Source organism: Somniosus microcephalus, chromosome 12 (genome assembly GCF_052327205.1).
Source record: "Somniosus microcephalus isolate GS21.2 chromosome 12, FLI_Smic_1.0, whole genome shotgun sequence".
NCBI lineage: Eukaryota > Metazoa > Chordata > Chondrichthyes > Squaliformes > Somniosidae > Somniosus > Somniosus microcephalus.
Genome location: NC_140998.1, coordinates 104,237,558 through 104,265,398, shown reverse-complemented (window position 1 = coordinate 104,265,398; position 27,841 = coordinate 104,237,558). Strand labels below are relative to the sequence as shown.

General features: G+C 42.6%; 1 protein-coding gene across 2 annotated transcripts; it reads right to left on the bottom strand.

Moving 5' to 3' along the window:
- Positions 1 to 297: 297 nt before the first annotated feature.
- Positions 298 to 27,841, bottom strand: LOC147109440 (uncharacterized). 2 transcript variants are annotated; one of them, XM_086003363.1, is made up of 8 exons: positions 27,564 to 27,841; positions 14,616 to 14,737; positions 14,286 to 14,424; positions 13,031 to 13,152; positions 12,623 to 12,733; positions 10,435 to 10,541; positions 4,191 to 4,281; positions 298 to 1,869 (listed from the first exon to the last, which is right to left on the bottom strand). In XM_086003363.1, exons 1-8 carry the CDS (start codon positions 27,658 to 27,660, stop codon positions 1,753 to 1,755), a joined length of 906 nt encoding a protein of 301 aa, XP_085859489.1. In that variant the 5' UTR covers positions 27,661 to 27,841; the 3' UTR covers positions 298 to 1,752. The 2 variants fall into 2 exon arrangements, with proteins under 2 accessions (XP_085859489.1, XP_085859490.1); XM_086003364.1 differs by lacking the exon at positions 12,623 to 12,733 and having other exon boundaries at positions 27,564 to 27,839.

Here is a 27,841-nt window from a genome sequence, read left to right as displayed (position 1 = left end):
TTTTATGCCATGGTGACCTTCAATCAAGAATAAAACTGGACCAGTTTGGGATACAGGAAAAGGGGGGGAAGGTTTAGGATTCATCATGATAACCAGAGGATAGCTGGAACCTTGGATTTTCTTCCCAGTTTTTAATTTCTCTGGAATACTCTATGAAAATCTGTAAAACCCACACTCTTTTAGTGAGAAAAATTTGTGCAGTATGTGTATTATGACTGGCTGACCGATTGTGAACTCCATCATTGCCATAATCCCACAAAATATAATAAAAGGATTACATCACATCAAATCCCTAGATTAAAATTAGGAATCATATTTTAATAGTTTGCATATCAATGTATTTAAAATACAATTGGCAACTACTGTATACTGCACCAGGTGCAGAAAAATAGCCATGTTTTGTTGTAAAAAAAAACCAGTGGAATTAAAAGATAAAAAATATTTCAGAGGTTATAGTGAAACATTCGAGATTTGTACAATTAAAATGCATGTACTTTTCTTCCTGGAAAGGCATATTAAACCTAAGATCTGGCTGGACTCAAGTCCAAACATAGTAAATCTATTTTAATCCCGATAGACAGCAAATCACAACTAGGAAGAGGATGGTGACTCATAATTACACAAGTAAATCATAAAAGTAAGCGGGATTGTTATGGAACATAAGCAATTGGTTTATGCTAAATAAATACAATGGGTATTATTGCTCCATACCATTACATCTTTGCAAGTTGATAATCAGCAACTTACATTCTCTACAGTGTAAAGCTATTTTAGAAAGTTACCCTACAGAGGAACCAAAAGGAAATTCATGATGTGTCTTCATATGTAATCTGGTTCCTTTGAATAAAACAAAGAACTTGCATTTATATAGCATCTTTCACAATCTCAGCACGTCCAAAAGCACTTTTACAGGCAAGGAAGTACTATTTTGAAGTGGAGTCACTGTTGTAATGTAGGAAACGTGACAACCAATTTGCATATAGCAAGGTCCCACGAACAGCAATGTGATAATGACCAGATAATCTATTTTAGTGATGTTGGTTGAGGGACAGATATTGGCTAGAACTCCTCTGCTCTTCTTCGAAATAGTGCCATTTGATCTTTTATGTGTACCCAAGAGGGCAGACAGCGCCTCGATTTAACATCACATCTGAAAGACAGACCTCCAACAGTGCAGCACTCCCTCAGTACTGCACTGGAGTCTCAGCCTAGATCTTGTGCTCAAGTCTCTAGAGTGGGACTTGAATCCACCAACCTTCTAATTCAGAGGAGAGTGTCATCACTGAGCCATGGCTGATACCGTGAATAAAAATGATTCTATATGTCATAACAAAAACTGAGCCGATGGCTGGCGAGCCCAATTCAGGGTGCAGGGCTTCCACGTTTGTTTCTTTGATTGACACAAGAGCCCAGAAAGGCAGACCACAAGAAAAAATGTTGTTAGTCTGCATAAATGCCCTTAAAGATTTACCAAAAAAATCAAAAGGAAAGTAATAATAATGCAGAAAAAAAGGCAACATAACTATAAAACCGACAGGAAAAAGACAAATATAGTTTTAATAAATTCAAATTCAACTTGTACTGTTTGTCATGCTTTGTGCATGTTCCTTGTCATATTCTTAGAGCAACAGTCCTTCAGTTTCATGAGTAAGGCATGTGTTTCCAACACTGGATATTTCAGAGGTATTGAAGTAAAGCTAACCAGTTGTTATTTAAAGATATGTTACCGCCATCTTCAGAAATGCCCCATCTTTACAGCACCTCATAAAGATGGAGTTGTTTCAATGCATCCACATCAGTATCTCTCCCCAAGTAAACATTATAATCTAGTGGCACTTCCTGAACCCACTGGCTGAGCTGTATGCCAGTCTGTAGGAAAGAGAACAAAAATTATGGGTATAATCATATAGCATGAGGTTTCTATACATAATATTTGACACATTGGGTTGGATCATATACAAGGGGTCTCACGTTGAGATATTCAGCACTAATTTCACTCCAGTGAGAAATACTATAATTACCATATACATTGTATTGATGACATATCCTTGTATTTCCAAATGCAGTCTGTAAAGTGAAATTGCTGCCTCAAGTTAACTATGTACACAGCTGTGAAGACCCATTTGCACAATACTGTCCATATCAAATAACATACACATTAAAGCTGGCAGTCCAGAATGTTTTTATAAAGGCACTTAAAAAGAGTTGTCCTGCAAATGTTAGTATCTCCTCGGAGAGGAATTTCCCATATTTTTCCCCCCCAAATTGGCCTGGGTTTTTAATTTTTTTTTGCCTCTCCCAGGAGATTACATGGTTTCGGGTGGGGTGGAGTGTATATGTTGTGATACACAAGGTATCGCAATTATGTGGGACAGGATCGATGGACCAGACGGTCTTTACCCGTCAGTCATTATTCGTATCTCATTGATAGCTGCCAAATTCCAGTTGGTATTAATTCTGCTATTAAGAATTTTTATTCTCCTTTAGTTTTCCCACATAATCCACTGGTTCTGGTGGAGGGGAGGGGCAGGCAACCTGTTCTGCAGCCTCGGCTGATGATGTACTGAAACAATCACCAAGGGATGCACAAGAGCAGCTTAGACCAACTTACTTGCCAATTTTTTTCTCCTCTCTTGACGTGCCAATTCCATTAAAAGTTGGAGGATTGAAATCACAATGAGTATTTGCACTTCAAAATAGTCACCTTTTTAGTCAATTAATAGGCAACTTTGTTATTCTAGACTGTCAACAGGTAACTGATGTTTTATTAGCCAGTATCTTGTCCTTGTCTGTCCTGGAACAGTGCCAGTATGAGGAAATACAGTTGTACATTGCCACTTTCCAACTGTTCAATCTTTAAAATACAGGAAGGATTCTTTGGGTTCCCTACTCTATCTGATCATGAAGGAACAACAAAGCTGGTCTAGACAGTTTTTTTTTAAAGTCAAAACACTAATATATTAAGAATCCATCAGTTATACTGGAAAGGTTTATAAGCAGGATTTAAACAACATTATTTAGGCTCAAATTGTATTACTTTAATTTGGCACACTACTTGTTCCAGTTTACACACAAAACAAGCCTTCCAAATCTTGGCTTACAGTACTATTTTACAATTCTACTCAAGTGTAGCAAAATTAGTTTTCAGTAGATGGGATCTCTTAACTTCTTTGCTCTTTTAGACACTTACCATCCTACTGTGCATGTCCACCCTGGATGTTTCCTAGTGCACAACCATCATACTACATGGGAGTAACACAGTTCTGAATGTTAATTGCTTTTTGTGTTGAACTTTGTCACAATACCCCAGGGGAACAAATATTACACTGACTCGTTTGTTTTCTATCTGGTTTCGACTTGGGTTATCACTTGGTTTCTACTTGGGTTGTCACGTCCTCAAAGAAGTCAAGGAGGTTGATCAGTAAGGATCTTCCCCTTCTGAACCCCTGTTGACTGCTGTTTACTATGTTATTGTTATACAGATATTTGTCAAGTTTATTCCTGACAATCGATTCCATTATTTTACATAGAACTGAATTTACTCGTGTCTGCTTTGTCACCATTTTTTGAATACAAGCACCACATTAGCCAGTATTTAATCTACTGGCAGCCCTCCCCCACCCGGTGTCCAGTGACTCCCTCTTGATTGGCAATTCCTCAAGTTTCCCTCAGCACTCCAGCATAAATACCATTTACCTCTGGGAACTTGTTTTAACCCTTTTAAGCTTCTCTGGCATTTCCATCTAATTTATATCAAAGTCATTGATTTTATTAAGGTTATCACTGTTTGGGGAGAGCATGTCTATTTAGGGTCACACTTGTTCAGCAAACATTTGCTGATTCTTGGTATGTATTTATCCTACATGCTGAGCATTATTCCTTTATAGGTGTTCCTCTTGTACTCTACTGAAGTGTTGAACATCCTCTTCCAATCAATTTGCTGTACTCTCATTTCTTTGAATTTAGTTCTTTTAAAAAGTTATATATACACCTGAATCCCAGATCTGGTTAAATGTTATCATTGAGATTGGTGTCCCCAATAGATGCTATGATAAGATAACCAGGCTGAATTCATAAAAAGGAAAACATATTATTTTTGATGTATACAACAAGAAATGATGGTACTTTGTTAATATATATGACCTGCCATTTGTATGCATGCATAATGTTTCAACATAAATAACACTGACCTGAAGTTGTGAGAGAGATTCCTGAAGGCTTGGAACGGTCACAAGTAAGGCACCCTTCTTTTTCAGAGTGAAACAAATAAATTGCCATGTTCTTGGAATAAAATGAAGCAACATTATTTCAACAGCTGCTTTGAATGGCTGAATTTCAGCACTAACTGAACACACAACCACTTTGCCGGGTAATGTAATATTTTACCTACAAGTTTTTTTTTAAATAACATCAATCTCAAATTCTTGTCTGTAACAAGATGTTTCTTTTATTTATTTGAATGATAAGTATTTTAACTATCAATGTTCTATTCCATGCAGTATGACTGATCACCCAAAGAAAAAGTAGGTTAGAGGATAGTAGAATGGATTGGTATAAGCAGAACAAATTTAATAAGTCTTGGTAGTGAAGGAGCTACTACAATCAAAAGTGGCATATATACTGTATTCAAATGGTTGTAGCCTGCTTGTATGTCTATTAAAACAATGATTATATGAAATTCATAATTGTACTAAGATACATTTCCTGTTTCTAATACGGTACAGTACTGGCAGAGGCAGCTACAAAGACAACTGGAAGTGGGTGAACTTCTGTTCAGACTCAGTAAAAAAAAGTGTATAATCTCTAAAATAGCATTCGAGACAAAACATACATTAGTTTTTTTTAAATTTTTTTTAAAAGGAGCACAATGATGTGGTTTGTCCCCATAATTTCCCTTGGAAACCTCAGCCTACAGGAAGAAAGAAGATCGCAGAGTAAGCTCCCCCCCAACCCCCCGCCCGGCTATATTTAAAAAAAATCTAATTTACGAATAAACTGTATTTGAAATTCATGAAAAGGTTTCTCCGATGTTATATAGCAGTCAACCCTGCATATTAAAAATACCAGTTTGGCATGCAAAACATTTGTTATGTGTGGGTGTTTGTTTAACATGGGATTGACTGTTTTTCCACTTTTCTGATTGAAAATGAATAGCAGTTTTATAGTACTGTGTGATGTAATTACTATCGACACAAATGTTATAAGCTAAATATCCAGAGAGCAAAATTCCAGCTGCCAGAAATCACCTTTTTATATGTGTATATATAAATATAAGAATCTGGTGCATCACATTTGATTCCCAATTTCTGTGTAAATATTGTGGAAAGATTAGCAGCCAGGAAGCAAAGTGCAGACAGTATTGTCAAAGGGTAATCCATTTGAAAGAAAAAAGACTTGCATTTATATAGCGCCTTTCACGACCACCGGACGTCTCAAAGCGCTTTACAGCCAATGAAGTACTTTTGAAGTGGAGTCACTGTTGTAATGTGGGAAACGTGGCAGCCAATTTGTGCACAGCAAGGTTCCACAGCAATGTGATAATCACCAGATAACCTGTTTTTGTTATGTTGGTTGAGGGATAAATATTGACCAGGACACGGGATAACTCCCCTGCTCTACTTCGAAATAGTGCCATGGAATCTTTTACGTCCACCTGAGAGAGCAGACGGGACCTCGGTTTAACATCTCATCCGAAAGATGGCATCTCAGACAGTGCAGCATTCCCTCAGCACTGCACTGGAGTGTCAACCTAGCTTTATGTGAAGTCCCTGGAGTGGGACTTGAACCCACAACCTTCTGACTCAGAGGCGAGGGTGCTACTCACTGAGCCACAACTGACACTGTTTGTTATATGCAAGTGCTATTATCACAGTTGCATTAGAATCAAATTAGGAGATTTAAAAATACTTGTTATAGATAGGGATTTGTTAAAACTGAGTAAATATTAAACAGTGAATACTGTACAAAATCATACAAATTTTGGAAGTGGTCAAGAAAATTCAGTACTCAGTTAATATTCAACTCTTATTCAAGTGAATGGAAAAAAATGAAGACTTTCACAATTATAATTGTGTACAGTTCCCCTTTAATCCCTATGTTAAACAAACCCATCTGTATCAAACACATTGGGCTTTGTCATGACATGTTCTGATGCAGCATCATTGGGGACCCACTAATAAAAGGGTGTAAGTATCAGAGGAACAATTCTTAACAAGTGGCTTTCTTGAAAGTAGCATAGGCCTACTGCAGTTTTTAAAAGAATATATTTAAGATGATTACTGGTTTCAGTAATCAAATTGGTACATGAAGGTTGGTGACAAGTAAAACAAAAACTACTTAATAAAATTTGTTTATTGTACAGAACTTTCTGTTAGGGATTCTTCTTGTTAATACAAGTTCTCCAGGTGAATCACACAAGAAACCCAGTCCATTATATGCTTTGGAGACTGGGATATGTGGAATCATTGTAAAAAGTGGAATAATTGTAAAAAGTGGTATCTGTGAACTGTATAAATACTGAGGTTAGTTATTTAGCTTAACTACCTTTTTTCGCAGTCCTTTGTTCTTTTGAGTTTTCGCGATGGTCTAAAAAAATCCCAGATTTATCCATGTTCTTTGAGGTCCAATTTCCAACCCCCCCCCACAACCCAAACCCGATTTGCTCCTGCTTTTGATGCTAAAAATAGAATCTGAAAAAAAGCTGTATTTTTAAATTGGCAATAAGAAATGACTTTAATGATCCTTAACCATAAACAGATTATATATACACAGGAGTATAACCAAGACTTTAAAAGAAATCACACTTTTAGTGATTTGGAGCACTTTCTACTGAGCGTAAACAGTCCATTTCCAGGTTCTTTGTAATTCACTGCCTGTGAAGTGCTTTGGGATGTCCTGAAGACCTGATCAGGTGCTATAAAAATGCAAGATCTTTCTATGCACAAAAGTAGTTACAGAATTCTGGAAGATGGGGTTCTTGGTGCGGGAACTTTGATTTGCATATAAATAAACAAGTACATTTGAATAATGCTTTTAGTGGAGTTTTAAATGTTCTCTGTATATAATTATCATAAAAACTTCTTCAATCACTCCATGTCTTTCTCAGTCTCCCTACATCTTTTGTTTTCTGTGCTCATTTATTTCTATCCTCCTCCTAATTCAGTGTTGGAGGAGTGGAAGGTGCGTAATAGGAAAAATAACATATGGAGGAGATTGGGAGGGACAAGACCATGGAGGGATGTGAAGGTGAGCATGAGAATCTTATTTTAGTTTTCTGGGGTACAGCCAGTGGAGCTTAGTAAGGGCAGGGTGCTTAGTGCAGCTAAGAACATGGATGGTGATGTTTAGGAATATTTCAAGTTTATGGAGAATGAAAGTGGGTGGGCCAGTAAGGAAAGCATTTGAGAAAACCAGCATAGGAGGTGATAAAGGCAAGATTTAGGGTTTTGGTGGAAAATGGAAAACATAAAAAGGTGGAGGCTTCAGATGTTCCAGAGATGAAAAAAAATCTGATGTGGAGGAAACTAAGCTTGGGATCGAGATTCCACACCTGTGGGCTAAGCCGGACATGGCAGATGGGGATGTCCTTGGGAGTGTATGATTACAGTACAGATTTAGAAAGATTAAGTTTACAGTCTGTATTGAACAAATCACTGTAAATGCCAGCTCACAGGTGTTTGCAGGAACTAAAGAAGGTGGCTTTGGTTTTGCGAGATAAGCAGTTGGAGAGAGTAGTAACAACCTGGGGTCGATGGAAGAGACAGACACAGAGCTGAGTATTTCGGGCCTCTCCATATACCATGGTGTAGATGGGCACAAGAAGGAACAAAAAAGATCCTGAGGCAACTGGGCTGAATTTCCCTTTTCATCGAATGGAGTTCAGTTTGAATGAAGATCTCTTGTGCGAGATGCTCAAGTTAAACTGTTAATCCTTGTAAGGCATGCATATTTACTGGTATAGCCAGGCTAGTTAATTAGCAACCCAACACCAGCTTGAGTTAGGGGCCGGTCAAAAAGACGAAAACAGACTGATGTCATGGTTTTTGAACAGATAACCATTAATGAGGACTTGAAAGACAGCTGTTAACAAAGTGTTGTCTCCTAGGGATGTAGGCACTGGAAGGCAAAACATTGGAAAGATAATTGAAAGGCTGTTAATTAAAATCTGGTAAATATAGTCTCTGACATCTGTTTAGTTGAATGACATCGTTGAAATCTATGTAGATGAATGGATTATCTTGACTGGTCCTGTCAAAGAGGATTTCTTTGTGATACTTTAAAGGAATTTAAGATCAGACATTGTTCAATTAAATCAGATGGTAATGGAAGGTTTTTGAAAGAGGTTCAAACATTCCAACTGATCTTCAGGAGTTGAGACAGAACTTGAAGGTGTAAAGTTAGGTTTAAGAAAAAAGTTAAGTGTTGGGCCAAATTGCCTCCTGTGCTGTACTATTCTGATTCTATCAAAAACAGAATCAAATACTTTTATAAAGTGCATCACAACAGTTAAATTTAATAGCCTAAATTCTAGTCATGAAGAGAAAGTACAGCTATAACAGCAGAAAATTGCAATACATTCAAAGTTAGCTAAAACTTGAAAGGGAGGAAGACGGCCAATGGACACCAACATGCTGCCGACATCACCAGAGTATGCAAGAGGAAAGCAAAACTCCCTGATGCAAAGGAGCCTAATTCTCAAGTTAAAAAGGGTTGCATGATTTTATGCCCATGTCACAAAGAAACAGCTTTAAAACTTGAAATCTACCACTGGTATGTTGAATAACTGCAAAATTAACTGTACTATGATCTTGGATATCAAATATAATTGTTATATACTGTTATTCAAAATTATGAAGGGTTTTGATAGAGTAGATAGGGAGAAACTGTTTCCACTGGCAGGAGGGTCAGTAACCAGAGGACACAGATTTAAGATAATTGACAAAAGAACAAGGGGGTGGGGGCGGGAGTGGAGCAGAATTTTATTTACGCAGCGAGTTATGATGATCAGGAATACATTGCCTAAAAGGGTAGTGGAAGCAGATTCAATGGTAACTTTCAAAAGGGAATTGGATATATACTTGAAAAGGGAAACATTTGTAAGACTACGGGGAAAGAACAGGGGAGTGCGACTAAGTGGATAACTCTTTCAAAGAACTGGCAAAGGCATGATAGGCTGAATGGCCTCCTTCTGTGTCACAAGATTCTAAATTACTACAGGTATGTGAAACCCAGCCATGATTGATATATTGTGATATTTAATTATTGTTGCATTTATGATTGAGATTCTGTTGATTACTATTAATTATAAGTTCACTTGCTTATTATACTAATATTTAACCTTCTTGTGGTACTGATCATATTGTTGCAGCGGTAGTTAACGAATGTAGTTTTAGTCAATGTATCCACGTGTCTGATTCAGTCTTTAATGCCTCTGGCAAGTGGTGGTTATGGTGCGCTTCATTCATGGTTGGAGGCGGGTTGGGAGTGGGTTCGGGACCCGGTCCGATTCTTTTTGACTTGCCCAGCAGTCCCGCCTCCAAACTCGCCTCCTCCGGGCTGGTAAAATCCAGCCCAAGGGATTAATCACACGAATAGGGGTATACTACAGATTACCCAACAGTGGAAAGGAGGTGGAGGGAGAAATATGTAAGGAAATGAGTAAAGGCGATAACATAATAATCATGGGAGATTTCAACTATCCCCAAATAAACTGGAAAGTGGAGGCATCAAAAGGGGTACAGGGAATTGGGGGTTTACAATGTGTGCAGGACTTTTTTAATACCCAGTATGTAAAAAGTCCAACAAGAAAGGGAGCATTGCTGGATCTGATAATGGGAAATGAACCAAAACAGTTAAGAGAAGCAGGTTTTGGGGAACATCTAGGCAACAGCGATCATGACATAAGGTTAAGATAAATATTGAAAAGGACACAAGAAATTGGAAAAAAGCAGATTTTAAGCAGATGCGAATGGAACTAGGGAAAATAAACTAGAAACCTTTCCATGTTTTTTCCTTCTCTCACTCGATCATGCCCACTGACATGATGACTTCAGGTGCTATCATTCTAGTTTGGTCTCCTCAAAACTTGGCAGCTGCAGATTTGTTCCCCAGTTACATAAGCTGTGATCTCCAGTTATTCCAAATGTTGTTAATCTGAATTAGCAGATTGATCTGGTTCAGATGTCAATTGTTACTCTCTGCTTCAGAGCTTAGACAATGTTTTTGGAGAGTATGACACAGAAGGATAAATTCACTGATTTTGAAAACAGGCTCCCTGCTGGGAATGCACAAAGAGCACAGGTAGGTAGGTAGGTAGGAAGTAGGACTGCAAAACAGCAGTGCCAATTTTTTGAATTACAGACAAGACGGACCATGGGATCAGTGAATTTACCCTTGCATCGTTCAATTATATTTTTTCATTCTTAAATTGTTTACCTGATTTGTTGTTCTTTGTCTAGAAAATATTCAAAGACATTGTTCATAACTATGACATCAGCACTCTTAAGCAAAGACCCACGAGTACAAATATCAGCACAGACAACCTGAAACAAAAAACAGTGCAGTCACATCATTCATCCCAGAGTGAAACTCTGTCACACCATTAAGAAATACTAATTTCACGGTTCAACTTTCTTTTTTGTGCTCAAAGATATCAGTGATGGAGAATGGAACAGTTTTTATTTCAGGCACCAGTGTAGCATCAAGCAGTCCTAGCTAAGACACATCACAGCCAGAGGCAGAGCAAAGCTACCTTTACTCTGTCACATCAACATTCCTCAGCCCCAAACTGAGAAGAGCACCCCAAATGCACCACTGTGATAATGTTTTCCTTTCATTTCGCACAGCAGCCATCCTGTGACCTAAGTGAGTACTAAATTAGTTTAAACTGTTTTGTGCTATTGACCCACTAGAAACTGGATTCAGACAGCCCAAACTCATTTCTAATATGACTCTTGCAGCTAGCAGACAGAGACTTATCACATCTGATTGGACTGGGTTTGAACCCAGGTCCCAGAAATGAAGGACCAATGTGTAAACCACTAGTCACCCAGTTTCATAATTCAGTTTTCTAGTAGCATTAGGTTACAAATTCAGGTCTGCCACAGATGTCTTCTCGGGCTCAGTGCTGTCATTCAATCCCTTATTTAGTCTGAACTTTATGAGAGTTGATTCACACAGCCTACATCTACATGTACCCAGGGATAGAATAATAGCATCCCTTTGTGATCTGGAACAGATGTTTGTTTCTTTCATACATGTTTTTCTTCAATTTCCCCAACAGCATCTGAGTTACTACTAGGAGAGGCAAGGCTTGTTACAAATCATTAAGCTATAATTAATTAATTCCAGAGTAATGGGAGGATACTCAACAACATTATGATCGGTTTCATTTATTTCCATCAAAACAATTTGTCTTTTTGTAAAAACAGTGAACACGTAGTGCTGTGTCACTTCAGTAGGTTATCTTGATTGACTTAAAAGTTAATTTCCTAACACTCCTCTCCTGTGTTCCATCCTCCTCTCAACTCTTTCCTGTCCACCAGCTTTCGCAGCTATTTAAAATATTTTTCATTAAAGTCTGACTCCAGTGTTAGCTTTTATTTGAACTGTCTACCCCAACCATCAAGAGTGGAATCCATCTGCCTAACTTGGCAATGGCCCCTGTTGAGTTCAAATCAGAAGAGTTGTTGCAGGAGAAATGGGTGTCATCATCAGAATGCTAAACTACCTTTCATTTTCTCCAGGATATCGGTCTAGACACCCCATCTGAAACCTAATTTACATCTGCCAGCCATGTTGCTCTGAATTTTTTTTTAATTCATTCCTGGGATCTGGGCGTTGCTGGTAAGGCCAGCATTTATTGCCCAACCCTAATTGCCCTTGAAAAGGTGGTGGTGAGCCACCTTCTTGAATCACTGCAGTCCGTGTGGTGAAGGTACTCCCGCAGTGCTGTTAGGGAGGGAGTTCCAGGATTTTGACCCAGCAACAATGAAGGAATGGCAATATATTTACAAGTCAGGATGGTGTGTGACTTGGAGGTGGTGGTGTTCCCTTGCGCCTGCCGCCCTTGTCCTTCTAGGTGGTAGAGGACGCGGGTTTGGGAGGTGCTGTCAAAGAAGCCTTGGTGAGTTGTTGCAGTGCATCTTGTAGATGGTACACACTGCAGCCACGGTACGCCGGTGGTGGAAGGAGTGAATGTTTAAGGTGGTGGATGGGGTGTCAATCAAGTGGGCTGCTTTGTCCTGGATGACGTCGAGCTTCGAGTGTTGTTGGTGTTGGAGCTGCACTCATCCAAGCAAGTGGAGAGTATTCCATCACACTCCTGACTTGTGCCTTGTAGATGGTAGCTCTCAAGAATTAAACCTCGAGAGCTAAATAGTAGCATTTTTAACATATTATACCACAGTCCCTTGTGGCAACATAGTCTCAAATCCTGAAATATAACACTTTAATTATCCCTTTCAGTGCCAGATATATATACACAATATATAGTATATACACATTTTAGCACCATTATCAAATAACTTATAAAGAATGAAAAGTCTAGTGATTGTGGACATTGCTTTATGTTGAATGCTTTCATGCGATTGCAACTTTAAGAACACAATGCTTTCAGTCATACCTGTACTTTGTCACTGAACTGATACTTTTCTATCATCACTTGTTGTAACTGACAGAAATCTGCATTGATCTCTACTCCTATAATGTGAGAAGCAGCACTATACAGGTAACCCTGGGTACAAAAAAAAACACATCAGTTGTTGCAAGATCAATGTGCAAGCTGTAAGCATTCTCTATGCAGAATGTGAAATTGATTATTTTGCATTGTTTCCAACCTTATTTTTTCCAAATATGGTCAGAAGGGACGAATGAAAAGTTGTATAAAATCTCCAAAACTCTAAACAAAATGCCAGACTCTATCGCAGGAATGAAATGGAAGGCAAGGAAAGGAAAAGCTCTAAATTGCCTGCTCCTAATAGTAAAGTGTTAGATTTTACAGAAAAGATCAATGTGGTATGATGAACTGTACCCCAAATAGAACTGCTCCTAGCCTAGAGCCAACATCAATAAGAATTTTTCCTGATAGATCTGGCAGCACATGATGAAAAAGGAACTTGATCTCCAGTGGGGAGAGTGAATGAGAAATGAAAGCTACAAAATAAGAGGAAAAAAACATTGTTAAGTTTTCCAACAGAACAAATGGTTCACCAATACAGGAAACTGTGTGTTATCCGGAGGCTAACTGTCCGGAATGCTCGAGCCACCGGCAAAAATCAGGTGCCGTTTTCGTTAGGTTTTTTTTTCTCGTTGCTTTTTTCCTCAACAGTCAAGGTCTGCTGAAGCTGTTGCTAAGCTACAGAGACGCTTAGACTGTTTAGAAGCTGCTAAGCAACAGGGTTTGTTGACAGATACGGAGCTCAGAAGCTTCCGTATCTTTCAACATTAGCGCTGGAGTGTCCGGCAGTTTTGAGGGAACGGCAACAGCTCGGTCCCGGATAGCACAAAGTTTCCTGTACTGTATTGTATCCTGGGGTTAACAGCTATTTTAAAATTTGATTAGTATAATTAAACTTTATTTGGGTTCCAGTACCACCAAACACTCATATCAGATGTGATGCAGAGTACAGCTCTCTCTACTCTGGGCAATTAATGTGCCTTGTCCCCCATCTTAGAACAGAAGTTACAATAGCACCATTGGAATTTCCACTTTCCATACTGTCTTTGATTAACGCTACATTTACTTTACCATGCTGTAGCTGTTGGTGACAGAACGGTTAAGTAAACAAAGGAGTTCAGCAAAATAGTGGTTCGTACTGCACCTCTAGATGTGGTGCCATCCTCAACTGTAATAGAACGACTGCCAGAGACAGCTGTGTTTTTTCACCACTGTTGAAGTGTGCTGCACACGCTGCTTGTGCAAGCTAGTTAAGCTAGGTTTCACTTGCTAGTGTGTAAATACCTTTTTGGGAAGGTACTGTGGTCATAAACAATGTCAGAATTTAAAAACAGCTGTGTGTACACAAGCATGTTGTTCTGGCTGCTGTGAAATCTACCCCACAAGATCAATGGATGGTTCTCAAAGCCCAAATGGTTATTTTTCTGTCATTTTAAAAGGAAGTTTTGACCTTGTTTTGATTGGCAATGTTTCTGTCACTAAGCTTGAAATGGAACAAAACGTAACCCTAAGCGTGGTTATTGGGTTTAAAATAAAAGTGAAAAATGTATTCGGTTTATCTTGCTATGCACAGACTCCATTTATATCTGTAAATAATTACAAAACTAACCCAGTGGTGCTGTTTTATGTGATCCACAGCCCAAGCAGTAGTTTCTGCTCATCTTCCCTTTTTCACATAAGGAATCAATCAGATCATCATCGAATAAGAAAGCATCAATGTGAACAGTGGGTTCTGGGTTCTGTTGTGTCTGAAAAAGCATAATACGTACAATATCATCATCAATTTAGATGTTTGTAAAATTCAAGTTGATTGCTCTATATATTAAATAAACATGAACTGATACTAGAGCAGTCACCAAGAAAAAAAAAGACAGCATAGTCTGTCGGAACTCAAAACATTGTTGGTCAGCTCTGAAAAGAATAAAAGTTGCAAAATTACCTTTTTGAATGCCAAGGGTTCAGAACTGAGCATTGCTCCAATTGGCAAGCAACCCCTGAGATCTTCTGCAATGCTTTTGAGAAGGATTTCATTGTTATCTGTACAGTATTCATCAAAGTCATCTGGAAATAATTTTGCATAATGCATAGTAGGCAAAATTAAACCAAAACATCCTAGACATTGTTGGAAGCAAATATATACGTTTTTCTAAACAAACATGCAAAATCTTGGCGACTCTCAGACTGTTAATCACTAATCATAAGTAATATTAAAGAGATTCCCTAGTTGTTCAGTGAGTTAATCTATTGAATAGCTGAGCCATACAGAAGCAGGAAGGTTCAGTACTCAGTCTGTGCTGACTTAGCTAATCTCAGCCAAGGCAACAGTAGGAGGATTATAATTAGCTTCAGCAACCTGAGTTAGAGAAAGGAAACAGCCAGCATTCCTGCTCCTGATAGCTATGCAGTGCCTTTGGGGTAAAATATCAGGTTGACTTTGAGTCGCTCTGTAGTTGAATACTCTACCAACTTCCTTTTCTGGCTCCCATATTAGCTGATATTGTTAACTGTTCTTTCTCCTCAGGTACTATTCCCCCTCTCCTTCAAATTTTCCTTCATCACCCCTCTCCTCAAAAAATCAACTCTTGACCCCCTCCAACCTTGCAAACTACTGCCCCATCTCCAACCTCCCTTTCCTCTCCAAACTCCTTTAACATGTGGTCACCTCCCAAATCCGTGCCCATCTTTCCCGGAACTCCATGTTTGAATCCCTCCAATCAGATTTCCGTCCCTGCCACAGTACCAAAACGGCTCTTATCAAAGTCACAAATGATATCCTGTGTGACTGTGACAAAGGTAAACTATCCTCCTCGTCCTTCTCGACCTGCCTGCAGCCTTAGACATGGCTGACCACTCCAATGCCTCACCACCGTCGTCCAGCTGGGTGGGACTGCACTCACCTGGTTCCATTCTTATCTATTCATCTATCTATCTATCTATCTATCTAATCATAGCCAGAGAATCACCTGCAATGGCTTCTCTTCTCACTCCCACATCATTACCTCTGGTGTCCCCCCAAGGATCTATCCTTGGTCCCCTCCTATTTCTCATCTACATGCTGCCCCCTTGGTGACATCATCACTGACAACACCCAGCTCTACCTCACCACCACTGTCTCTAAATTGTCAGACTGCTTGTCCAACAACCAGTTTCCTCCAATTAAATATTGGGAAGACCGAAGCCATTGCCTTCAGTCCCCGCCACATATTTCGTTCCCTAGCCACCAACTCCAACCCTCTCCCTAGCATCTATCTGAGGCTGAACCAGACAGTTCACAAGCTTGGTGTCATATTTGACCCTGAAATGAGCTTCAGACCACCATAACGAAGACCGCCTATTTCCATCTCCGTAACATTGCCCGTTTCCGTCCCTGCCTCAGCTCATCTTCTGATGAAACCCTCATCCATGCCTTTGTTACCTCTAGACCGAGTGCTGGCCTCCCATGTTCTACCCTACGTAAACTTGAGGCCATCCAAAACTCGGCTGCCCGTGTCCTAACTCGTACCATCCTGTACACCCATCACCCCGTGCTTGCTAACTTACATTGGCTCCCGGTTAAGCATGCCTCGATTTTAAAATTCTCATCCTGGTTTTCAAATCCCTCAACGCCCCTCCCCATCTCTGTAATCTCCTCCAGGCTCACAACCCCACCCCCTGCCAAGATATCTGTGCTCCTCTAAATCTGGCCCCTTGAGCATCCCCAGTTTTAATCGTTCCACCACTGGCATCTATGCCTTCTGCTGCCTAGGCCCTAAGCTCTGGAATGCCCTCCCTAAACCTCGTTGCCTCCCATTTCTCTTTTCGCCTTTAAGACACTACCTCTTTGACCAAGCTTTTGGTCATATGCGCTAATTTCTCCTTATGTGGTTCGGTGTCAAATTTAATTTTATACCACTCCTATGAACTGCCTTGGGACATTTTACTATGTTAAAGGCGCTATATAAATACAAGTTGTTACTGGTGTTGTTGAATGTCTAGGCTCATAATTGAGCAAGGTAACCAAGGGTACAAAAGTAAAATACTGGAAATCTGAAATAAAAACAAAAAATGCTGGAAATACTCAGTAGGTCAGACAGCATCTGTAGAGAGAGAAACAGAAGAAAGGTCATCGACCTGAAACAATGGGCCAGAAATTCCAGGCCAGAAGCGTGAGTGCGGTCGGCTTACTCACGCTTCTGGCCGTTGGAAATGCCGGCGTTCAGCATGAACAGCGCATGCGGGGAACGCCGGCATTTCCAGACCTCGAGCGCGTGCGACTGCACAGGCAGCGCTTGCGCAGTGAACTTCGTGGATTTCATTCATGAAATCCGTGAGGTTAAGTCCTTAGAAGTTACACTGAAAAAAAGCAAGTGTAAAGTGGTTCATTGGCTGCGGAGGAAGATATATTTTATCGTGGAGCTTTTGAAATGCAATATTTTTGTTTGGGAAAGGGGAGGGAAGTTATTTTAAGAAATTTTAAGTAAGTTTTAAAGTTCAAATTTTTTTTTTTTTTTTTAAAAAGGGTTTTCAGAACGGTAGGTAGAAGGAGCAATTGTGGCTGTGTGAATGGAATGTGAGAATGAGTTATGTATGTATGTCCACATATATTCCTTTACGTATATGTATGTATGTTTTATATTCCTTTACTATGAATGTATGTTTTTAATTATGATTTTCCAATAAGTTACTTTCTCTGAAAGTCATAATTAAATAATACATTCATACACATAAGTAAAGGAATATATACATAACACGCAAAGGAATATATACAGACATACATACTTTCAGAAGCTCCACGATAAGAAATATCTTCCTCCGCAGCCTCTGTAGCAACTGTACCCATGCTTTTTTCATGTGTAAGTTGTAATGACTGGACCTCACTGAAAGCATTAATGAAAGCGGCGAATTGTACTGCGCACGTGCTGCCTGTGCAGTCGCATGCGTTCTGCCTCTGAACCCCTTCGTTCAGAGGACAGGAAATGCCGGTTTTCCCCACATGCACTGTGCATGCTGAAAACCGGCATTTTATCCGGCCAGATGCGTAAGTACCCCGACCGTACTAGCGCATTTGGAAGGGAATTATTGGGCCAACATTTTACATGTCAATAAAATAAAAAATTTAACACTTGCACGACTTGTCCCCTCGCATCTGCGACTGAGGGTCCAAGGAGGTGCATTGCGCAAGAGGTCATCATCGCACGTATCCTCACACTGTTCCCTTTGGGGAACTGTATGAAGTGGTGGAAGGATTTATGGCCGTGATTAACGCTCATTCCGTGACCGTAACCATCTTTGAACCAGCCATTAGGGTGGTTAGTCCTATGGCAGGAGGGTTTTACGGGCTCCCACAACCCATCTGAGGGGGGGGGGGGCCACCAACACCCACGGACGCAAGTATCCCGCTGGATGTCCACCCAGAATTTAAAGTTGGAGCTCCGACTCCACTTGCCGGGACTGTCTGGAGTGGGGTTCAAAACCCTACTCCTTCTGGCCCAACGGCAGGGATGCTTACTGCTACGCAAAAGGCCCACTCCGCACAAAAGGTGACACCCATACGTTTCCTGCGCCTTTTCCCTCCCCGTGACTGGAGCCCTATGCTGCCATTTCACGTAGCTAATCGGATTGGGCGTTTGTCATAGCGGTAGGATCCCCGCCGCTGGGCCAGATCAGGGTAGGGTTTCGAACCCCGCTCCAGACAGTCCCGGCAAGTGGAGTCGGAGCTCCGGCTCTAAATTCTGGGTTGACATCCAATGGGATATTTGCGTCCGTGGGTGTGGGTGGCCCCCCCTCCTTGTATAGCTTGTGGGAGCCCGTAAAACCCTCCCGCCATAGGACTAACCGCCCTAATGGCTGGTTCAAAGATGGTTACGGTCACGGAATGAGCGTTAATCACGGCCATAAATCCTTCCACCACTTCATACAGTTCCCCAAAGGGAACAGTGTGAAGACACGTATGACGACGACATTGCTAAATAAATAAATGGAATTAAAAAAATTCTTTTAGGGCTTTTAAAAGTCTTTAAATTGCTTTAATTCTCTTTAAAACTACTTCAGATTACTCAAAATAATGTAAACATTTAAAAAAGTTTATAAAAGTTACCAAAATCTTCAAAAAACCTATTTAAACTGCTGCTTTGCATGTAAAAAAGCAAAGCAGCTTGACAGAAACATTGGGGGCGTGTCCAGTGAAACTGAGACCTCAAGGGGCGTGTCTCACTTACACTGCACGCTCCTGGGTCCGCGCTGGCTGCACTCCTGGGCGGCGTGACGTCATACGCTGCCCGGGAATGTGCTTTCAATTTCTCCAAGTTCAGGCGTCCCAGAAGCTGATCGGCAGGAGCGCGGGGTAAGTGCAAATATGGGGCTTGCACGCGCTGCAAGCCCCGTTCTGGAATTTCTGGCCCATTAACTCTGTTTCTCTCTCCACAGATGCTGCCTGACCTGCTGAGTGTTACCAGCATTTTCTGTTTTTATTTAAGGTAACCAAGGATGCCTGCGGAAAACCCAGCAAAGAATCAACATGTTCAGGAGACAAGGGGAGAAAACTGTGATGTAATAAACAATATTATTTTAACTAAAACCCTCCCACTTTTACCTCCGTGTGTACTAAACCATACAGGTAAGGAAGATCCCAGGTGAAATCTGGTCTGCGCCGAACTAACTGATTAATAATTTTCTTTGAACTGCATCTTTTTGTAGCTGCCATGTGAATGGCATTCTCATCCTGAGCCAGATGTGTGGGCATGTGTGAGACAAACTCCAGAGCTTTCCAAATCAGCTTGTGCTACTCTATTGATCTATTCATCACACGGAAGTAGAGCTACCATTGCCACAGAGAAATAGATTCTCATAGCACTTGGAGAAAGTGAGACAAGAAGAGACTGCTATTGAAATGACAGCTGTCTTCTGTCAGTTGCTTCACACGCCTGTTCTTTCCTTTGGGGCATTCCAATCCAGAAATCACAGTTCTATATACCTTCAGCATTTACTATCTTGAGGCTGCTTAGTTAGATGATCCATTGCCAAGATCAAAAGGGGAAAATGGTAAAGAGGGATCTGGACTTCAGGAGACAAACTGATTCATGGAACTGGACTAAGAAATGTTATGATTCAAACAGGAAGTTAATCAGAAAGTAATTTATACCAAGTTGGCCTGGGCGATCTTAGATATTGACATTTGATTTGCTACTACCATAGCAAAGAGGAAGTATTATTAAAAGGAGTCAACTAACCATTTTTAAAAAAAATGCTTATATATCACTGGAGCACCTCAGATGGGATGAAGGACAATCTGTCAAATGATGAGAGCAAATTTATTAGATACACCTTAGCAGATCTGAGAGAAAGTACTTATCAGGTTAATAATCAAAGTGGAAAGGATAACATCTAACTTCAGTAGCTACTAGATGATGAAGTTCTTTCAACTGCTGAGGGGAAAGCAATCAATAATTATTGTAGGGTCTCAAAAAGACTTGTAAGAGCCAATTTAAGTGGAACTACAGAAACAATCCAGAAATTCACAAGTAAAAGCCTCGATATGGCCAGTAAACAACAGAAGGTACTATTGAATCATGAGTTATAGTAGAAGCTGATGAGCCAGAAGTAGAGATAGTGGGCAAAAAATTCATCATTGCCTAGGAATGGGTGCTAACTTTGGAAAAGTTTGAGATTTAGTGCCAGGCGCTAATGAATCTCGCTGCATGCAAAATTCATCGTCATCGCTCAAAGGATGGGAGCGCTAAATCAAGTGCTAACGGCCTAGCTCAATGGTGTTACACTCAAAGCGCTAACCAATATCAGGTGCAGTCTAATCACAAGTCATCATTGCCATAGGCTCTTTCATGCTGCAGAACTGCATTCTCAGCATTGCTGGCTGTGAACCTGTGTCAGCAACCAGGAGCAGGCCAAGCCCAAGTAGCCAGACAACTCGAGCAGGTGTCATGATGGCAGATCCGCTCCCCAGGAAGAGAGCCCACAGATTTTCGGACCAAGCATTGGAGGAGTTGGTGTCCGCTGTGGAGAGACGGTGCTCTACCTGGCAAGTAGCAGGAGGCCCTCGCCGCAAGTCTTCCATGACATGTGGAGGGAGGTTGCCCATCAGATCTCGGGCAGCACTGTGGTCCCCAGGACCCACACACAGTGGAGGAAGAAATTTAATGACCTCACTCGGGTGGTCAGGGCGAGTCAATGCCTCAACAAATGCTTTATACCACCGTCTGAACATACTGGCCAAAGAACCACACCCCCAGCACTCACTCACCAACAATCTCTACCTACCAACACTCTCACCCACATCTCACACCTTACACACAATGACAATATTCAACAATGGCAGGCACATCACCCAAACACTCTCACTTTTCTTTCTCTTGCAGGCCAAGGTGGCTCACTACAGGAGGGAGAAGTGCACAGGCGGGGGACAAGCCGACACCCAACCACCATCTGCGGTGGAAAATAGAGTGCTGGAGATCATTGGGCACCAGGTGGTGGGCGCCGTGGCCACCAGCAACCTTGGGGACAATGGTATGTTCATCCCTACTCCTCCTTCTCACATCCCACTTTACACTCACCCCACAAGCCTTTTGCATTTTCCAGCTAATCATGCTGTAGGTATGCATTTCTCCCTCCGTCCCCTTCCCCTCACCATAACCCATCTCTTGTGCCTTTATGCTTTAATGAGCAAGCGCCGGAGCAGCCCGTCCGAGGTCACCGTTGAGAGCGATGCGGGAGGAGGAGGCAGAACACATCGCGTCACTACATGTCTCACTTGCAGGCACCAGCTCAGATACTGGCACTATGCGTTCTTTAGAGGCTAGTATAGTAGCGGGATCTGCACAGGGCGATGCACCGGGAACAAGCGGGCTGCAGCAAGGCCAGGGGGAAAGGGGAGCTTGGGAGCCAGCTCCCCGGAAGGCGAGTTCGCGCGCATGTTCTGCTGCACAGGACTCAGATGGTGATCTCGATGGGGAGGCCTTCAGAAGAAGGGTGATGGACATGCACACAGAGATAAGTGCAGCAGCAAGGGTGCCCAAGAGCCTGTCGGCAATGGTAAGGAGTCTGCCTCCAACATTGCACAAAGCTCTGCACAGACCATGGAGCCCATCATTTCCAGCCTGGAAAGGATGGTAGATTCCCAGAGAGACCGTGGCGACCCAGACCTGATGCCGTGTGTGATGGGTGGTCTGGCAGCTTCCAATGCAGCACAGGCGGAAGCGACGTAACGTCTTAGTGCTGTAATGCAGTCTATGCTTGGTGGCATTCAATCGCGGACTGCTCTCATGCAGTCTCAGCTTGATGCCACGCAAGCTCTGACTGCTGTCATTGTGGCTGGGTCTACCACCGTCGACCAGGGATTTCACGGTGTCGCAGCAGGCCAGCAATCTGTGCTGCAACAGATTGGTAGGAATGCGGAGGTGCTGCCCTGGGGGAGTGGCAGTGGAGCAGCAACCTGCTGTCCTCTCAGGATGACAGCATTCCTGCTCCCACCACTGGCACTCTGCCATTGCGCTTGTCGCTGTCTGTCATCCAGCCAGCCCAGACTGCTGCTGCCCATGCGGAGGTGGTGCAGTCTACAGCCGAGCCTTCCAGGTCCAGAGCTGGTCGAGGGCGTCCTGCAAGGCCATCTGAAGTCTCCCGCACGGACACTCAGCAGCCTTCCACCAGCAGTGCTGCAGCCACTGGGCCAGCACTTTGTAGGAGCACTAGAGTAGGCAAAGGCACAGTAACAAGAGGCACTAAGGGATTGCTCAAGGGTGAACAGTGAATAATGTTGTTGTAAAGATGTGATCACTGATTATTGATAAATTTATTAAATTGCTTTGGATAATTTTGTACTGTCTCCCATTTCAGCTGTGCGCTATGATATGGCCTGCGACAGGGATGGAATGATGGGGATGTGGTGAACAGGGTTGTGGGGTTGAATTTACTGGAGTCTGATGAGGTGGTCACAGACCGCCCTTCCAGAAGGCCGATTGAGTGGCTGCTTCCTCCCTCACTCCTGTTCCTCCTCCTCGTCTTCCTCATCCTCCTCGTCCGGTGGTCCCGCAATCCCTGCTGGCAAGGGGTGGGCCCTCATGATGGCCAGATTGTGCAGCATGCAGCACACGATGACGTAATGGGACACCCGCTCAGCCGAGTACTGGAGCCGTTGCTTGAGCACCCCAATGGTCTGCTCAATGATGTTCCTGGTGGCAGCATGGCTCTCATTATATGAATGCTGTGCAGGAGTGTTGGGGTTGCGCAGGGGAGTCATGAGCCAGGTGGAAAGTGGATACCCCTCGTCTCCAACAAGCCAGCCACGAGCTTGATGTGGTGGCTGGAAGAGTGCTGGATGAAGGCACCGTGGCTGCTGCCAGGATAGCGGGCATTCATATTGAGGATTCGCTGTCTGTGGTCGCACACCAACTGGACATTAATTGAGTGGTAGCCTTTGTGGTTACGGAAGATCTCAGGATTGATATGTGGTGCCCGCAAAGCCACGTGGGTGCAGTCAATGGTGCCCTGCACCATAGGGAATCCCGCTATCCTGGCAAAGCCACATGCACGTTCATCCTGCTTCTCTGGTGATGGGGAAGGAAATGTAGCCCCTTCTACTATAGAGAGCCTTTGTGACCGCCCGGATGCAGCAATGGATGGCGAACTGCGAGATGTTCGCTATATGTCCTGTTGCAGACTGGAAGGATCCGCTGGTGAAGAAATTGAGGGCGACGGTGACCTTGACTGCCACTGGGAGCCATCCTTGTCCTGATCGGAGGCTCGAGGTCTGGTGGCAGGGTTCTGTGACCACCTCCTTGCTGAAGCGCAGCCTTTTAAGACACTGTTCCTGGCTTAATTGGAGGTAGGAGAATTACTGTCGGATGACCCTCGGAGGGTAAGGACTCCTGTTGAGCCCCGATGGCTCTTCTCCTCCCTCTGGCCACATGTGCCATTCTATCTCGCTGCCTGCACTCCCTCTGCAGTAGATCCTGGAGGGCGAGGTCGACTGCCAGTATAGCCCCCGTTAATGTAAGGAAGTGCAGCAGTTTGATATTTTGAGAGAATAAACTAATTTTTAGTAGCCACAACACTAAACAACCTTTAAATGACTGATTTAAACTGTTCCACAATGTCAACCTGACAAGAAAGCAGTGAAACAGCACTAACCCGAGAGCTGCGACTCATTACTCATGATCACTTTAAGTAGCGCCCCTGGAGCCGGTTACCGACTGCTTCACGCCACCTCTCCCTGTTGCTTTCGGGGCAAGATGCTAAGGCAGGGGGTGATACTCAATTTGGCAGATCGGGTGCCTAGTGAGCGTTGCATGCTCACTGACGTCACGACCTGCCTGGCGCTGAAGTCCCCAGCGCTAACTCGTTGCAGCAGCGCTACAGGGGGGCTGAATTTGGCGTGTGGCACTGGATTCGCCTCGCTGCGGCGCTACTGCCTCAGCACCCCTTTAGTGCCCTCGTCAAGTGCTAAGGTACCAAATTTCTCCCCCAGTGAGTTTTATCATATTGAATAAGGTTGATAAACAATGACAACAATACGATCCAAGGTATGGCAGGAAACTAGTTAACCATCAACTAGTATATTTCTCAACCAGCATCACTAAAACAGATAATCTGATCATTATCCGATAGCTGTTTGTGGGACCTTTCTGTGTGCAAATTGGCTGCTGCATTTCCCTACGTTACAACAGTGACTACATTTTTAAAGTATTTTATTGGCTGGAAAGCGCTTTGGGAACATCCTGAGGTCATGAAAGGGACTATATAAAAAGGCAAGTTCGTTCTTTATTTTCTATAAGGACTTGGGGGTACAGGGCACCATTTCGAAATTTGCAGATGACACAAAATTTGGAAGTGTAGTAAACAGTGAGGAAGATACTAATCGATTTCAAGACATAGACAGACTGGTGGAATGGGTGGACACGTGGCAAATTAAATTCAATGCAGAGAAGTGTGGGGTGATACATTTTGGTCGGAAGAATGAGGAGAGACCATACACACTAAATGGTACAATTTTAAAGGGGGTGCAAGAAAAGAGAGACCTGGGGGGGTGCTTGTGCACAAATCTTTGAAGGTGGCCAGGACAGGTTAACAAAGCATTTAATAAAGCATATGGGATCCTGGGCTTTATAAATAGAGGTATAGAGTACAAAAGCTATGCTAAACCTATATAAAACACTTGTTCGGCCCCAGCTGGAGTATTGTGTCCATTTCTGGGCACCACACTTCAGGAAGGAAGTGAGAATACCAAAGAGACTTACGAGAATGGTTCCAGGGATGAGGGAATATAGTTACATGGATAGGCTAGAGAAGCTGGGGTTGTTCTCCTCAGAGCAGAGAAGGCTAAGAGGAGATTTGATAGAGGTGTTTAAAATAATTAAGGATTTAGATAGAGTAATGTAGACAAATGCAGCACCCAACTGAGCATAGCAAGGTCCTACAAACAGCAAATGAGATGAATGCTCAGTTAATCTGTGCTTTTGGTAATGTTGGTTGAGAGGGGAATATTGACCAGGACACCAGAAACATTTCCTGCTCTTTTATCAAATAGCACCAAGGGACCTTTGATGTTCACTTGAACAGGCAGATGGTTTAACGTCCCATCTGAAAGGCAGCACCTTCAATAATACAGCAATTCCTCAGTACTGCTCTGAAGTCCTGGTGTGGGGCTTCAACACAAAACTTCTCGACTCAGGCTTAGTGGCAGGAGTGCTATCAACTGAACCATGCTAACCAGTATAGTAGCAAGTTGATGAACAACAAATAGGAGCCAATGAGATATGACAGTCAGCAAGAACTACGCCCATGAATACTGACGTGAGATGGCAGTGTCAAACAGGAACAGGGCCTGAAGAGATTTTGGATATAATTAGGAGGTAGATGCATACAGTTTCTAGGCAATGGATCATTGGAGCTGTGAGGTACAGTATAGGTGTGAATCAGGAAAGGACTGAAATAGGCAGTCTACTGAACAGACCACAAGTTCAGAGAAATTAGAAATCAGCAGGGACTTTCATATTAATATGCATTCCTGGGAGAGCATTGTTCAGAAACCAGTGATCTCTGAACACAGCTTTTTTCTTTTTGGTAATGATGGCAATGATGTTTGCAAATATTGGCAAGAGGCATAGGGTGCTGTCCTATCCTGGCCCACTGGTTAGCAGGCTCCTATTCCAGACCTACAACAACAGAAAAGTGATTATTACAATGCCTTCACCGAAAGGCATCTCCCAACAGAGCTTGCATTTTAAGATACTAACTGTGAGTGCTATTTCCATAGTTCTACACATGCATGTTTGGGAGTGGGTGAAAGAGGAAGGCAAAATATAAGAAATGGATGCTACGGACCCATAGATTGGTGGAGGACACCAATTTCACACTTGCTTACCCCCTTGATGCTCTCATAGGTAAGGATGTCTAGGGTGATCGACAAAGTCAAGGGCTTGTTTTTCTGAGCCCTTCTTTTACTTGCATGTTTCTTTGGATTAGATGTGATTTTTTAGATGCAAGCAGAAAAGCAGTCTTGACATATGGTAAGTTGAAATTGCAAGTTTAGTCTCTAAATTGGGGAGACCAAATGCAGATTGGGTAATTGTTTTGCTGAACACCTCCGCTCAGTCTGAGTTATTACCTGAGCTTTCAGTTAGTTTGCCGCTTTAATTCTCCATCCCATTCTGACCTCAGCCTCCTAAACTGTTCTAATGAAACTCAATGCAAGCTCGAGGAACAGCACCTCACCTTTCAACTTGGCACTTTACAACCTTAACATTGAGAGTTTAATAACTTTAGATCTACTCAGAGCTCCGGCACAGCAAGAGAGCCCCAGGCGGGCAGAGGAAACGCTTCAAGGACACCCTCAAAGCCTCCTTGAAAAAGTGTAACATCCCCACCGACACCGGGGAATCCCTGGCCCAAGACCGCACAAAGTGGAAGAGAAGCATCCGGGAAGGCACCGAACACCGAGTCTCTTCGCCGGGAGCAAGCGGAAGCCAAGCACAGGCAGCGCAAGGAGCGCACGTCAACCCAAGTACCCCACCCACCCGCCGTCTGCCCCACCTGTGACAGAGACTAAGTCCCGCATTGGACTAATCGGTCACCTGCGAGCTCATTTTTAACATGGAAGCAAGTCATCCTCGGTTCCGAGGGACTGCCTAACAGAGAAGAGTTTCTCTGACATTTGCTAGATTTGTTATGCTTCCTTTCCCCTTTGCTATTCTGCTGTAATCATTTACACCTCCTCTAGATCCATCTTGTTTCTATATTTGTCCAATTATCACCTCCTTTTGCCTTGCACCATCATCACTTTCTTCACTTAATCACACCTGCCCTCCATCCGTTTTTGCCCTCCCCTTTTATTCCCATGTCTGTACTTGTGTGAGAAAAAAAAAGACATGCATTTATATAGCACCTTTCACTACCACCGGACATCCCAAAGCACTTTACAACCAATTAAAGTACTTTTTGAAGTGTAGTCACTGTTGTAAAGCAGGAAACACGACAGTCAATTTGCACACAGCAAGCTCCCACAAACAGCAATGTGATAATCTGTTTTCGTGATGTTGATTGAAAGATAAATATTGGCCAGGACACCAGAGATAAATCCCCTGCTCTTCTTCGAAATAGTGCCATGGCATTGATTAAAAGCTGTTCCTCTCTTCTTCCAGTTCTGATGAAAGGTGATCGACCTGAAACGTTAACTCTATCTCTCCCCCGCCACCCCCCCAAGATGCTGCCTGACCTGTTGAGTGTTTCCAGCATTTTCTGTTATTTCAGATTTCCAACAACCGCAGTATTTTGCTTTTGTACAATTAAACAAAGCTGGAAAAGCTCCAAAAGTACAGTGGCCTATATGCACTGAAACTTAGTTTAAAAACTCGATTTTTTTTGGCCCCAAAGTTAATGTCCAGCCTGCTGGACTCCTTACTTGTTGTTTTCAGCCATTCGACGAATTTAACGAGGTGGACTGATGCTACTTTCCCCAGCACATCGTGTATTACAGCTTTAGCAGCGGCGAGCTCCATGTACCGCAGCCTGACTACTTCAGCAGTGGATTCGGCGAAACAGGGTACGCGGAATTGGGGGTGGTCGTGGAGGAAGCGCGCATACACAGCGATTCTTGGGTTCGTTGATTAAACAAGATTCCTTCGTTGCACAGCCTGCAGGAACCGACACTCACACCAGAGCGGACTGAGCTGGTGAACT

Coding starts and splice junctions, on each gene's coding strand:
- LOC147109440 (XM_086003363.1), bottom strand. CDS start 27,660: ATGGAGCTCGCCGCTGCTAAAGCTGTAATACACGATGTGCTGGGGAAA. Junction 4,282..10,434: donor GACAAAGAACAACAAATCAG/GTAAACAATTTA, acceptor TTTTATTCCAAG/AACATGGCAATTTATTTGTT. Junction 1,870..4,190: donor AATCTCTCTCACAACTTCAG/GTCAGTGTTATT, acceptor TCTTTCCTACAG/ACTGGCATACAGCTCAGCCA.